This window comes from Uloborus diversus, chromosome 6, assembly GCF_026930045.1.
Source record: "Uloborus diversus isolate 005 chromosome 6, Udiv.v.3.1, whole genome shotgun sequence".
NCBI lineage: Eukaryota > Metazoa > Arthropoda > Arachnida > Araneae > Uloboridae > Uloborus > Uloborus diversus.
In genome coordinates, this window is record NC_072736.1 from 69,484,151 (window position 1) to 69,500,026 (window position 15,876).

The 15,876-nt window shown below is 36.8% G+C and overlaps 1 protein-coding gene across 1 annotated transcript; it reads left to right on the forward strand.

Moving 5' to 3' along the window:
* Positions 1–13,658: 13,658 nt before the first annotated feature.
* LOC129224799 (uncharacterized) lies at positions 13,659–15,293 on the forward strand (the record flags this gene model as incomplete). The annotated part of the gene is made up of 1 exon (XM_054859348.1): positions 13,659–15,293. A coding segment is annotated over exon 1 (1,635 nt), but the record flags the coding sequence as incomplete, so codon positions are not given.
* Between the last annotated feature and the right edge of the window lie 583 nt (positions 15,294–15,876).

Here is a 15,876-nt window from a genome sequence, read left to right on the forward strand (position 1 = left end):
TTTGTGATAAGGGGGAGCGGGGGGGGGGGGGTAACAAAAGTGTGACATTACGCATTTGTTATAACAATATGTTTATGTAATACAGCGAGACATGTGACATGAGGTGGGGGTTAGGTGAAGTGAGAAACTTTGTAACAAAGGGAGAATGGAGTCAGATATAATAAAAAAAAGTGTGACATCACTTATGAACAGCACCTCACGCTGAAAAAATGTTCATTTAAACCTCGTGTCAAGAAAGCACATTAAGAAAAAAGTTCTTAATCAAGTGAAAAAGATTCAGACTGTCTAATATTTTTAAAAAACTTTGTTTTTATTCATATTTAATGATCACATGATCTTGCCTCCAAGGCAACCTGTATTTCTTTTGCGCAGACGATACTTAAGAGAAAAGTTGAATCCTCATCAAGTTTTGGATTAAACTGGCGAGAGAAACTTTCATTCCAGGAAGATTAAATCGCTTTGCTTTTATACTATCTTTTTAAAGACGTCCACTTTATAGACATGTAATCCAGGATATTTCTCTTCAGAGGCTTTCATTTCAAATGAAACGTTCAAAAACCTTTAAATAATAGATGCGTTGCATATTTAATAGTTTTAAGCGGGAGATTACTACCACGACAACATCTAATTTAAAAACTTCTGTCTAGTCTTCAGCGTCGACGGCGACCTTGCTTTCTGTCTGTGAAGGAGCAAAAATAAAACTCCTGTTCCTATCCAGCCTTCAAATCCTTTTTCATATGCGAAGGCTACCAGCATCCCTGTCCTCCCATATAGGAGAGTGAACTTCCTCTAATCGGATCAGATCAGAGTTCTTAAAAGTTCATCGGATTTGTGGGTTGGACATCTCGACAAAATCTCCCGTTCGTCTCTCGACACTCTCCCTTCTCATTCCGACAGTGGTTTTCTTTTGCTTTTTCTCCCTCTAAATGTTCCATTTCTACAAGCAGTGAATTTTTTCGAGCAACTGAGCTTTTTCAACAGTTTTATTTTCCGAATAGTTTTAGATGGGTATGTTTCGTCCTGTGTTAAATAGAACAATGCATCAATTTTGCATTTTTTTAAATTTCTTAAGGGAACTTTACACAGAGACTTAGCATAAAAAAGAGATATTTTAACAACTTTTCAGCACAAAATAACCTTTTCATAAAACATGTTATTTGAATTATAAATTACATGTTTCTCGTAATATTTTTCTTACGAATCACAAATAGAAACTGAGCCAGTTTATTCAAAGTTACTTATGGGAACTATTTTGAGAGCATGCTATAAAGGGTGCATTCGGAAACAAGGATCGGTTGCCGCGGTGGAGCCGATGACGTCACCTAACTGCGTTCGAAAACATTCCGAATTTGATTGGAGCGTCGTTTGCTGCTGAACTAGAACTACCGCGGTATAACCACGAGCGCTTGGAAACGTCATAACCACACCGGACTAACCACGCGGTGTAACCGGGGGATTATTTCCGAACGCAGCCAAGGAGAGCGTACACAAGGACTCCGCGATCCTGAATAATGCAAAAGAGTATAATATCGGCGTGACGGAATGGCAACTTAGAGTTTAAAAGCCACAACCTCAAAGCATCATTGACATTTGGTATAATCTGGCTATGGCCGCCGTCTAAGTACTTGGGGCATCCATGGAAAGGCAGATTGTAGCCAATTTTTGCTTGCCAAAGACGTTTGGTAGTTCGTATCTGCTTATAATATATACAATATCAAATACAAGGCGTATTAGAAAAGTAATGAGCCCGACAACATAATATGGCAATGCAGTGTTGTTCTTCTTACCTAGATAGGTGTGTTATTCCAGGCTAGATGCACAGTCCGACTTTCAGCTCCGTACTTGGTTTTTGAGAGCGCTACCAGTTGTGTGATTTTTTGCGAAAATGGACGTTATGCCATCCAACTGTGTATTAAACTCGATCAATTTGTCTTTCGGAACTAGAAAGGAGTTTTAAAATGTTTCTTTAATTAGACACTTTTCTCGCGCTACCATAACCTTCCTATGAACTGATTCCTCCCGGTATGGCTTCATTTTGCTGATCTAAAGAGAACGGTCCCCTGTCATCATGATATGGACATGAGTCACTATGGTCATCCCTTGAATCATGTACTCTGGTATATATCAGTGATTGCACAGGTAACTAAAACAACATCACATCATCATACTCCACAATCCCCTATACCTATCACAGCCTCATAGAACACCACTCTGCGTGTGTGGTGAGGTAGGTGATGCATATCATTATTTATTCGATTGTACACTGACAGATCGCCTGCATTTACGATGTCCCACAATATCTCAAGACAGCAAAGAATTAAACAAACAATCACTCACCCACACAGCACGCGGAGAATGAATGAAATTTTCAAATTATTGTCTTCAGAAGGATTTCTATTCCAGACTACCATGTAGGCCCTTTTTCCTGGTATTCATTTCGAAGTGTATTGACAAATTGTTATTTATTTTATATTTATTATATTTTATATTTTATGTTAAAATTTTAAAACGTTCAAAATTCTGTATTCCGTTGTTTGTATTCTGTATTATGTTATTTGTATTCCATATTCTGCTACTGTTTTCTAAATTCTCTATTATGTTTCTTTGGAATTAAATAAAAAAAGTTGCAACTTCCCAAGGGTCCCTAATCTGCGCAAGTCACTACTGTGATAGGAACAGGGGACCTCGGGTGTGATGTGGTGTCATGTGATGTACCTACCACTATTTGTGATTTAACCAGTTGGATGGGACCCAGAAAACAGTTCTATTTTTTTCTGATCTAGACCAGAAGCCAAGCAACCCCTGGTTCAGCACCCCCTAGAGAGGTGGTGCAGGACCAAGGATTGCTTGAGGGATCTCCGAACTGCACCGCCATCTATGGCATATCAGGGTCTGACCGTTAAGCCCGGAATCCCTATCTCCCTTCGGAAACAATTCAAACCACGTACGACTCCAGACGGCAGACGCTATGGATTCAGATATCAATCAGGTCCTAAGGCGCCCAACGCCTAACTAATTTTCTCACTCTAATTTCCGCTGAACAGACACAGATCTGATCAAACATCCGTAAGGGGTAGACGTTTTACATGTGCAGATCATGGAGACTATAAGCTAAGGAGATAAATCTCCGCTTCCCAATTGTGGCAACAAAATTTCACTTTTCTAGAGGGCGCTGCTGCCACATTTTAGACTAGTTCCACGAGAGCATAGGTGATTTTAGTGTAAATTTGAAAATTTAATTTCCGTCAGGAAAAATTGAAAACGGTGAAAATAAAAATTAAGCTTTGGTACATAATAAGTATGCATACTGCAGATTAGTATATCACGCCTGAGAAAGCCGTTAAAAGCTTATATATTTAGAGAGAATTTTTTTTTTTTAATGCATCAACGGACCTGTGTCGTCTGCTACGCATTTGCATATCGTACGGCTTCGTCAGAGCACCTTTAAAAGAACCTTTCGCGTAATTTCGTTTTTTGTTGAGACACTAGAAAAAAAAAAAAACTACTGCTTATTTATTTGCAGGAATTAAAACATAATCGTCTTCTGGGGCTGTTATGAATTTTAAGAGGAAAACCGAGAAAAATAAGCAATGAGCAGCGATTAAAGTAGACAGTTGATTCCTCGCGAAACTAAGCATAACTCGCTGATATGTTTTACCCCCCTTTCATTTATGAATGACGTCGCCGACATTTTAATCTATTAATTTATATTTTAACTCTATTTATTTTCCATTCAGTCTTTTTTTTTTTTTTCATTTTAAGGAAATAAAGGCTGTGATATTAATATCACACATAAAAACCATGATAAAATCTAACAAAGTAAATGCATAATTTATACTTATTGAATAATAAGGATCGAGCTCCCCCCCCCCCCCCCTCCCGTTTTCAAGTATAGCTTTCTGCAGTTTTAAAATTGTTTGAAAAATAATAATTTGGCTACTAAAATAAAATCCATATTTCTAGTTTCCAATCCTCTAGTTTTGATTCAATTTCATTTCACGTCAGTTGCGAATCCGGGGGGGGGGGGAGAGATGCATTCTCCTTTAAGTGACTAAGGTTAACCTAATAAAGGGAGTTATGTTTTGAAATATTTTTTCTACACCTCCTAGTTCTCAAGATTGACACCTTTGACCAAGGGCTATCCCAGGGTAACATATGGAAGGGGGTCATGTCTTTCATTTACGCAATCAGGGGGCATTTTGATTGTCCCTCTTTCCCAGAAATTAGAAACAATTTAATTATGTATTTGTGTATGAATTTTGCTGTTATTCTCCATGATAGTCCCCCCCCCCCTCCACTTGAAGTATTCTGTAAGACTGGCCTAAAGGAGGCATTTTTCTAAATTTCAATCTTCTAATTATGTTTGGTAGACGGGGTTCTGTGTAATACCAAACTTATGCGAAAGAAATATTTTTCTTGTGCGAAGTCGGTGAAAAAGGGAGGGGTGGTCACAAGGGGCGGGGGGTGCTGCCATTGAAATATTTAGAGTGGGTTACTGATCTCTTTTTTGGGGGGGGGGCTCTCGTTTTGGGATGGGGGATGATGCTCTGTAACATTTGAGGGAGATGCAGCATCACCATTAGGAGGAATGTGGATCCCGGTTTCTGTGAGCTCTACTTTTCATTCCAGGGTCCCCCATACCGAACACTATTTGTGGCTTAACCGGTTGGGTGGGACCCTGAAGAGGGCTCTGATTTTCAGATCCAGACCAGAAACCGACCAATCCCTGGTCCAGAACCCCCAGAGCTATCATTTCGCTCTGAGGACTTGGTGACTACAAGCATATCCCCGTCTTAAAAATGCATACACACACCACTGCCCAGGAGGAGGGACCTGCTCGAGGCCCCTGAACCATAGGATATTGATGCCGCCGTTCAAAAAGAGGGACGGCAGAGTTTTGATCTGTGGTGGATGCCACTTGCGTCTTAAAAAGGTAGAGAAAAGGCGAGAATGTCCGCTATGAAGAAAGTCGAATCCACAGGGCGAACCCGGATCTTCAAATTTTGGACCTCCTGCAAAAAATTACCAAAGATTCTTACCACCCACTGGCCCTTCAGTGCTATGGGGCCCGCTGCAGGGACAAGAGCTATCTGTAGAAACAAGAAACCCTACGAGTAGGGTACTATTGCAACTCATGATTGCAAAAAACATGATTTGAATTCAAGATGTCAGAAGGCAAATTATAATTTTATTATTATTCACTTTACTCGTGAACAGGGCCGATCCTAGAGTGTCGGCCACCCGTGTGCAAAGATCAAATGTGTCACCCGTCTAGAGCATCTTGCAATTTTTGACTAATTTTTAACGTACTTATCCATCTTCCTTCAAGTTTTTGTGTCGAGTTTAAAGGAAAATACTAGAAAAAGGATGAATTTAAGAGAAGTAAGAAAAGTTAATTCTAACAAGGTACTCTTTCGGTATAGTTATAGTGCCTAGAAAGAGTAGTGTGCCGATCGACGGGGAAAAAGTGAGATCAGATCTGAGGAAAATCCAGATGGCGCTGCGCTCGAGGAGTACGTTATGCTCCTCAATCAGACTCGTTTTAAATCAGCGATTGCATGCTGATTTCGCAGTTTAAAAGCCCCGTTTTTCGGATTGAACTTATTTCTGCGCAAAGGACAAATTCTGTAATAAGTGCTATTTGTTACATGGGTGTTCATTTATTTTTTGAAGAATATAAAATTACCTTATGCTAATTTATCATCAATGAAAATAGTAGAATATAAGGGGCCATTCATTAAATACGTAAGGGTCCCGAGGGGGAGGAGGGTTGCAAAAGCCTCTACGTAGCTGGGGGGGGGGGGGGGGTCGAACTCATTCTTACGTAATATTTTCCAAGTCGGAATTTCACATTAGAAATTGCGCGGTCAAATGATTTGGCAGAGATTATGTTCCATTTGCGTCTGGAAGGGAAGAAACGTGTTAGGATAAGATGTTTTTTTATTTGTTTTACAAAAAAAAGTGTAAAATATAGCAAAAGAGTCGCATTGTGTATGGCATGTTTTATTTTTAATTAATATTACATCAAAGCAAAAACAAAAAAAAAAAAAAAAACATCGAAAAAACATTTAGTTTAGAACTTTTCAGTAACTATTTCTTTACGCAAAAGGTTTAATTTAATAATGTGAATTTAATAACAATTACAGTGATGTAACGACTCCAAGATTTGTTATTTTATCATTTTGAAAAACAAAATGGAATCTTACGTAAAAATAGGAGGGGGGGGTGAAAAATCTTACGTACCCTTACATGGGGGAGGGGGATCAAAAATTGCCAAAATCATCCTTACGTAATTAATGAATGGCCCCTAAGTATTCAATAACTGCGCGTCTCTTATTTCTCTACTAATAATAAAACTGAAAGTCTCTCTGTCTGGATTTCTGTTCGGATTTCTGTCTGGACCTCTGTGACGCGGACAGCACCTAGACCGTTCGGCCGATTTTCATGAAATTTGATAAAGTTAGTTTGTAGCTCGGGGGTGTGCACCTCGAAGCAGTTTTTCGAAAATTCGATTTTTTTTTTTAATTTCAATTTTAAGAACAGTTTCCGAAGCAAAATTATCATAAGATGGACGAGTTAATTACGAAATTATCATGACGTGGAACCGTAACATGGGAAGAGCGAATGAACATAGCCAATTGGCGAGAAATTCGGATTTTAAAAGGCTGAAATTCAAAAAAAAAAAAAAAAATTAATATAACTTACGTGCTCGTTGATTCCGTTTGTCCGAAAGTCTTATGGTCGGTCGCTAACAGTTACCAGGCGTAGCGTTGTTGGAGATTTCCAACCTATTCTCGAGATCTATAAACTGTAGAGGTGGTGCTACCATATACCGTTCGGGCTCTTTCTCATATAGGGGCCTCATTGACTCAGGTGTCGCTCCTTTCTGCTTTAAACTCATGCTGGCATAGGCGTCGGAACCGGGGGAGCTGGGGGAGCTTGAGCTCCCCCTGGAATATTTCAAACCGGCTCAGCTCCCCCGGAAAATTCTAGCACTGCAGCTTATTGCCATACATTGATTTCCACAAACCTGATTTCAAAAATGTGATCTGCCTTTTCTAGGAATTTCGGAATTTCCACCCAATAAGCAACAAGAGCAGGGGGCAGACGGAGTGGTCAGTGCACTTGAATTCACCTTCACCCTTTTTTTACTGTTAAAACATCTCTTGATTCCAGAAATGCGGAAAAGTGGGCTCTACCCCGCGGCCAGTACCAATATGGATTTGCTCCTCACCTTGAGCTCGTGTTTCGGCTTTCGAGAGCGGCATTGCAGTTCAGTTCATATTCTTATTAGTTTTGCATGCGGTTTTTTTGTCCAATGCGGTGGCGAATCCAGAATTTTGTTCTGGGGGCGGCTGAGGTAGTTAAAATTCTTGCTGAGGTCTCCTTGTCATTACCAAAGTTAATCGATGTAAACGAAAGTGTTCTGTATCATTATCTCCTAATATTTAGGGGTGTTAATGACTAATGAATCTTTCTGAGTTATAATTGAAATTGTCTAAAATTTGGTATTCAGTGTTAAAATTCTAAATTTTAAATGTATATTCAAAGTTTTTTCATTCGTTTAGACATATTTGTTATGCAATTTGAAAGCAAAAGTTTCAATTCTTGTTAAGGATGCAAAACAATTACTCTGACAAGGTGATGTAAATGAAATAGAAGAAAGAAAAGCTGAAAGATGTTAAACAAATAGTGAACAGCGAGAAAGAAGACAAAATTTTAAGAATTGATATTAAACACGAAAATTAAAGAGAGAGAAAGAAAAAAAAACAAGTAGCTATTATATCTACACTTTTTTCTCCTTTCCTTCTTTCAGTGAGTAAATGTATAAATATTTGGAACAGGTAGGGAAAAAGTTCAGAAATTTGAAGGGAAATTTCGGAAAAGTAACATTTCTGTTACTATCGCAAATTTGTGTATCAACCTTAAGAAGAGCGAAAACAAATTAATTGATAAAGATAGAATAGATGTAGGAAATTATATATATATTTTTTAACATTAAGATGCATAGAGGGTGAAAGAATTTATTTCTGGTATGGGGGTGGCTGCAGCCTCATAGTCCCCCCCCCCGCCCCTGGATTCGCCATTAGTCCAATGATCTCAAAAAGAGATAATAATGAGCCAGTTTGGCATTTAAATATGAATAACATGGAAGGTGCTCCAGACATGACTGAAAAAAGGTTACTAAGGTTGTTTGTACTTGTTCAAATAATGTTGAACTTGTTCAAATAATTTCAACTTTCCAAAAACTTACAGTGGCTCCCAAAAGTATTCGTACACTTACGATTTTCAATGAAATACGCCATTATCGATTCGTTAAAATTAATATTTTGGAACGGGTATTTAATTATAAGATCTATGATTTATTTTTTGACAAAACTACATGAAAATTGTTATTAACATAATAAAACTTGATTTTTAAGAAATCAATAATCAAAAAGTGCCAGAAACTTGATCTTACAAAAGTCTTCGTACACTTTGAAAAAAATGTCAAAAAACTAGTAAGTAATCTAACTTTTTACTAAGTTATTATTTAGTAAAATACAGGGTTGGCAAGTTTCTGCCAAGGCGGTTAAAACTACTGGTAGAAACCGGTTAAAACCGGCATGACAAAAACCACTTTCTGCCACTTTGCGGCAGAAACTGGCAAAAACTCACAAAATGAAAAATTTATTCTTAATATACAACAGAAAATGCATGGAAAAAATAATTGTTAACTAAAGTACTGTAATTTTATTACAAAATTATCACAATTCAAAATCAAATGTTACATTGTTTGGACCTTGCAATTGCCTCTTAGAAAAGGTGGTTTCAAAAATCTAAACAGGTTCTCAATTTACTACTCACAAATGAGAAGTTTTAGAATATTCTTAAAACAGAAGAGCTAGCAGACAATGCATGAAGGAGCAAGCAATGTTCGTGAAACTTTCATCTATTGTATAACTGGTCCACCGTGGTAACTGGGGTTGCGGTAAAAATTTGACTGGAAAAATAAGTTTCGAGAAATGGGGCCAATTTGTTTTGCAAAGCTGTGACATCAGGTACAAAATTTAGGCAAGTAAAATTCTGGCACTTTCTTCTTGAAGCAAATGACATGATAATTTCAATCACAAACAATTTAGAGGAAGCATATAAGTGAGCAAATTACAATCAGTAACGTCTGTTTAATTCTGTATGTCACTCCTCTTTCCTAAGCACCCCTGTATGATTTTTTATCCTTTGTTAAATTAATCCAAATACTACGAGCCTCTGCAATTGGAAAGTTCCCTTTCTGAACTAAATCAAGGACACTAGCATGGGATTTTATTTTTTTAAATGATGAAATGATGTTTAATTTTTTAGTTTACTTAAACAAATATCATTTACTAATTACTTGAGGTATTAAAGACATTTTTAAGTTTTTGCCAGTTTCTGCCGGTTTTTACCGGTTATAACCAGTTTCTGCCACTGGCACGGCAAAAAAGCCAACCCTGGTAGAATATCATGCAGTATCAGCAACAGCTTTTAAACGTCTGGATAGAGATTTCATTGTTTTTTTTTTTTCTTTCTTTTTTTTTTTTTTTTTTTTTTTTTTTGAACAATTTCTGAGTAAGTGTTCAGCCGCACTTCGAGTCTTACTGTTTCTAATTCGTTTTCCGTTTCAATAGTGTATTTTCATAATATATCCACCAGATATCTCCAAATATGTTCTATTAAGTTTAAATCTGGCGATTGAGGGGATATTTCTAAGCTTAATGACAATATTTGAGGCATCAAACGCAAACGTGTGCTTCTTATCGTTATCTTGATTAAAAAAAACGAAGTTGTTTCCGATTGCCAAATTTTGGGCTAATAATTTAAAATTGTTTTTAAAAATATTTCACTGAATAGCATGATTCATCGAAAAATTTCAAACTTCCAAGTCCTTCACCCTCACACAAGAACACCTTCACCGTCCTGATTAACCTATCCCAACTAAGTTCTTAAGATTTAATTTCTCATTTTTTTTTCTATTTACAATTATGCAACAATTTAACCCAAAATGTTGAATTTATTTTTATTTTTAAGTAAGACGTTGTTCCAGAATTATTATCATTGATTTTAAGGCGGAAAACGTAAGCTTTCTGTTTTTCGCACGAACAAGAAAATTTCTGCAGGAAGAGGTCCCATTTAATCCAGGTAATCAGAGAACTTGGCGAATAATTTTAGGGGAAAATCAAACGAAAATGTTTCATTCAATTCTGCAGAAAATTTTTCATCACTCAATTTATATATATTTGTATATAAATTGTATTTTTCCATCATTTTTTTAACTGTAAATCTCCGATCATGCTTTGTTAACTTTGCATTTGACATTTTCTTACCTTGCTTTCGATCCGATTCTTGTCTTTAAAGCATTTTATCAAGCACTTTACTATAGAATGGTATAAATCCACTAATTTGGAGGCATTTCAAACCAATTTACGGCTACTGAGAGAGTAAAAACATCGAATTTCGAATTGTGTTTTTGGTTTATGAGCATAGCTGCCATTTAAAAATAATAAGCAGAATATTAGGGCATAAATAAACAAAAAGTTAAAGCCAAAGGACTTTACAGTGTGTCATCATAATGCAAAAATAATAAAAAAACAATTTATGATAATTTTAATCATGAATTTATTCGAAAATATTTCAGTGTGCGATGTTTTTTGTGGCGTATTTTTTTCTCTGACCCTTCGTTTTTTGACAAATTTCAAAAATAAAATCTGGCAATATTTTGAAAAAAACTACTGGGTTTTATTCAGAATGGCATAGGAATAATGTGAAAAAAAAAGGACTTCATATTCGAATTCAGTTTCGCGTTACTTTGATTTTACTACAAAATTTCAAGGTGTACGAACACTTTTGAGAGCCACTGTATCTCATTTTTAAGTTATCTGACCCCTCAGATTATACTTTACGAAGTTACAGTTATTCTTGTTTTTTGAGCAATCACGATTGCTTATTGCTTTCATTTGACTGTTTTGATGTGGTATCATTTTATTTTCCCGCCAGCACCCTCTGCAGCACCACCGTCGACCGGCCTCGCGATGATGTTCCTCTAGCGAAAACCATCTCCAGGTAGCGTCAATATCCTACACTTACACGCATACATACACGCACGTACAAACACATACACATACATACACCTACACATCCATACACCTACACACATACACAAACACATACACACACACGCATACATACGGACATATACACACACACCTAAACACAACTACCCACACACTCATGCCTGCACACAGACACAAACACATATGCCTACACACACATACACATTCCCCTCCCCTACCACAAACACTCATACACACAACTACCCACACACTCATGCCTGCACACAGACACAAACACACACGCCTACATACACACACACACTCGTGATTGCGAAAAACATAATTTGAATTCCAGATGTCACAATTCAAATTAATTTTTTTTTTTTTTTTTTTTTTGCTTTCTTAAAATTACAATTTTTTCATCACTTACAGATATATTTTTATGCCAAAATTGTTACCTTTCATCTATTATTGCAGAAAAAAAGCCAACAATATTTTATAGTTTCTGTCAAAGACTCAAAGACTTTAAACTAAAAATTTATCTGAACAATATAATATATATGATTAAGGTGAAAAAACAACGCAAATAAAGCACAAATATACGAGAAAATGCAGCATATAGCTATTTCAAGGCTACAATGGAGCCTCTTCATCAGTGCAAAAAGCTCACCAACACAACCAGAAGTTGCGAGAGAACTGACAAAAAACCAGGTGGACACCGGTATTTATACCAAAGAGAGCCAACCAATAAGAATACAGGAACATGACAACAAACAACCAGTCAGCGAACAGCATGTACGCTCCGGGCTCAAAGCAAGGCAAGAGACAACCAATCAGAAGCCAGGAGACAAAAAGAGTGCGAGACACCAAAGAAACAGGAAAGGCAATTATAGAAATTGCTTCCAAATATCATGAAAAAATGGAGTGCTGGAAAAATCATTGACAAGAGAATGAGAATTTTTCCAAATATGGTAAGCTTCCCAGAAATCTAGGTCATAAACCGAAGAACATTTACAAATAATCTTTGCAGATGAAAAATCAAAACAGTGACCAGAAGTCCAGCAATGCTGAGCGATGGAAGAACGAGCAAGTTCTTTATGCTTAACATAGTTTTCGTGCTCTTTCAGACGGTGCATGAGAGCACGTTTAGTCTGTCCAACGTAGCCAAGTCCACACTTGCAGGAGATGCTATAAATGCCCCAGTTGCTATGGCAATCAATGGGGTCCTTTAAGTTTGTAAATTGTATCTTATCAACTGGAGAAAAAGCTGTATCGAAACCAAATTTCTTCAAAATCTTTGCAACTTGATGACTAATTTTTGGATAATAAGGCAAAACAATAGTATACGAAGCACTAGAAAGAGAAACCTTTTCAGAATGAGAGGGCTTAATTAACTTATTATAAATTGAATCAATGATGCTAGGAGAATAACCACGATCGAAAGCCACTGCTTTAAGATAAGAAAGCTCAGCATTTAAAGAATTGGAGGAAGAACAGATGTTCAAAGCACGGAACACAAAAGCCTTGAATGAGGCCAACTTTTGGTTTGGAGGATCAGAAGAACATTTGTGAGGAGGTAGTGTAACAGCAAAAGGCTTACGAAACACCGAAGTCATAAATTCAACATTACTTTTAGTAATAAAGACGTCCAAAAATGAAAGAGAACTATCATATATATCCATTTTTTCATGATATTTGGAAGCAATTTCTATAATTGCCTTTCCTGTTTCTTTGGTGTCTCGCACTCTTTTTGTCTCCTGGCTTCTGATTGGTTGTCTCTTGCCTTGCTTTGAGCCCGGAGCGTACATGCTGTTCGCTGACTGGTTGTTTGTTGTCATGTTCCTGTATTCTTATTGGTTGGCTCTCTTTGGTATAAATACCGGTGTCCACCTGGTTTTTTGTCAGTTCTCTCGCAACTTCTGGTTGTGTTGGTGAGCTTTTTGCACTGATGAAGAGGCTCCATTGTAGCCTTGAAATAGCTATATGCTGCATTTTCTCGTATATTTGTGCTTTATTTACGTTGTTTTTTCACCTTAATCATATTGTAGCACAAAGCTTATATGATAATTTTTCATTTAACTTCGGCTTAAACGGGCCTTTGATTATATTTTTTTGCATTTATTATGTCTGATGTGAATAGGTTTTGTAGTCTTAGACTGAAGAAGTATAGGTTTTTGGATCATTTGTCCTTTCTTTGTTGTTGTAAACGAAAGAGAATTATTCCCAAGTTTATTTCTTTGAAATGTAATCTTTCTTCATCTCCTAAAATTAGCAAAGTGCTTTTCCTCTCCAAGTTAGCTCTGTTAAGAGCTCTTATTCAGGAAACTCGTAGGAAAATTTCTATTATTGAAAATGAGTTGTTTAATTTACATCTCAAGCTTTCTAATTCCATCTCTAATTTTGATTTGATTGACAGTAAAAGTTGGAACAGGGTTCTTCAGTCTACTTCTAAGCATAGGTCTATTCATCGTAAGAAGTTGGAATCTCTTTTCGCAAATTATGCTGATAATGCTTCTGATGTTTTCCCTCAGGTGAATCAGAATGCTGTTCTTAATCTTTCTTCCAAACACTTGACTTCAGATCAGCTTAATGCTCTCAAACTTAATAACAATTTCGCTTCTGGTTCAAAACCTTCTTTTCCTAAGTTGGTTGCTCCAATTGAGAAAGCCTTTAGATTTAGTGCTCTCACTGCTTCTCAAAAAAGACTCTATTAGGCATATCATTGCCAATACTGTGGATTTCAATTCCAAATGGACTTCAAATACTTTTAGCAAGCATGCTAATTCTTCCATCAAAGTTTTGTGTTCTGATCCTGATCTAGTTGTTACTAAGGCTGATAAAGGTGGCCAAATTGTTATTCTTGACAAAAGTTCATATTTAGATAAATGCAATGAGCTCATTGCGGTTGGTCCTTATGTGACACTTCACAAAGACCCTAGTATTAGAGAGGTTAATCTTATTAAAAATGTTGTGAAATCTTCTCCTATCATCAGTGAGTCTTCAAAAAGGTCTTTAACTCCTTCTGTTGCACATTGTGCCAGATTTTATGCTCTACCAAAGGTCCATAAACCCGACATTCCGCTTAGGCCTATTGTTTCAAACATTGGTACTGCTTCATATAAACTTGCTAAGTATTTAGTTTCTATCTTCTCTTCTCTTTTGGTTAGCAACTCTTTTACTGTCAGAAATTCTGTTCATTTTGTTCAGAAGTTACGTTATTTTAAGCCTCATGGTTTAACGATGGCTTCTTTTGACGTGAAATCACTTTTCACTAATGTACCGGTTATTGGGGCATTGGATTGTCTTAAATTGAGACTCCAAGAGCATCATTTTTCTGGTTTTGAGATTGAGGAACTCGTTTCACTTACTCGTGTTTGTCTTGAAGAGAATACTTTTGTGTTCAATGGTACTTATTTTCGAATGTCTGAAGGTTTAGCAATGGGTAATCCTTTGAGTCCCATTTTAAGTGACATTTATATGCACTATTTTGAGACTAAACTTTTTGAAACCATAACGTTTCCGTTCTATGTTCGGTACGTTGACGATTGCTTTGTTTTGCTTGACCAAAACCATGTTGATAATGAATTTTTACTTTCTACTTTAAATTCTATCGATCCTTGCATCCAATTCACTATTGAAATGGAAACTGATAGTTCTCTTTCATTTTTGGACGTCTTTATTACTAAAAGTAATGTTGAATTTATGACTTCGGTGTTTCGTAAGCCTTTTGCTGTTACACTACCTCCTCACAAATGTTCTTCTGATCCTCCAAACCAAAAGTTGGCCTCATTCAAGGCTTTTGTGTTCCGTGCTTTGAACATCTGTTCTTCCTCCAATTCTTTAAATGCTGAGCTTTCTTATCTTAAAGCAGTGGCTTTCGATCGTGGTTATTCTCCTAGCATCATTGATTCAATTTATAATAAGTTAATTAAGCCCTCTCATTCTGAAAAGGTTTCTCTTTCTAGTGCTTCGTATACTATTGTTTTGCCTTATTATCCAAAAGTTAGTCATCAAGTTGCGAAGATTTTGAAGAAATTTGGTTTCGATACAGCTTTTTCTCCAGTTAATAAGATACAATTTACAAACTTAAAGGACCCCATTGATTGCCATAGCAACTGGGGCATTTATAGCATCTCCTGCAAGTGTGGACTTGGCTACGTTGGACAGACTAAACGTGCTCTCAAGCACCGTCTGAAAGAGCACGAAAACTATGTTAAGCATAAAGAACTTGCTCGTTCTTCCATCGCTCAGCATTGCTGGACTTCTGGTCACTGTTTTGATTTTTCATCTGCAAAGATTATTTGTAAATGTTCTTCGGTTTATGACCTAGATTTCTGGGAAGCTTACCATATTTGGAAAAATTCTCATTCTCTTGTCAATGATTTTTCCAGCACTCCATTTTTTCATGATATTTGGAAGCAATTTCTATAATTGCCTTTCCTGTTTCTTTGGTGTCTCGCCTCTTTTTGTCTCCTGGCTTCTGATTGGTTGTCTCTTGCCTTGCTTTGAGCCCGGAGCGTACATGCTGTTCGCTGACTGGTTGTTTGTTGTCATGTTCCTGTATTCTTATTGGTTGGCTCTTTTTGGTATAAATACCGGTGTCCACCTGTTTTTTTGTCAGTTCTCTCGCAACTTCTGGTTGTGTTGGTGAGCTTTTTGCACTGATGAAGAGGCTCCATTGTAGCCTTGAAATAGCTATATGCTGCATTTTCTCGTATATTTGTGCTTTATTTACGTTGTTTTTTCACCTTAATCATATTGTAGCACAAAGCTTATATGATAATTTTTCATTTAATATAATATATAG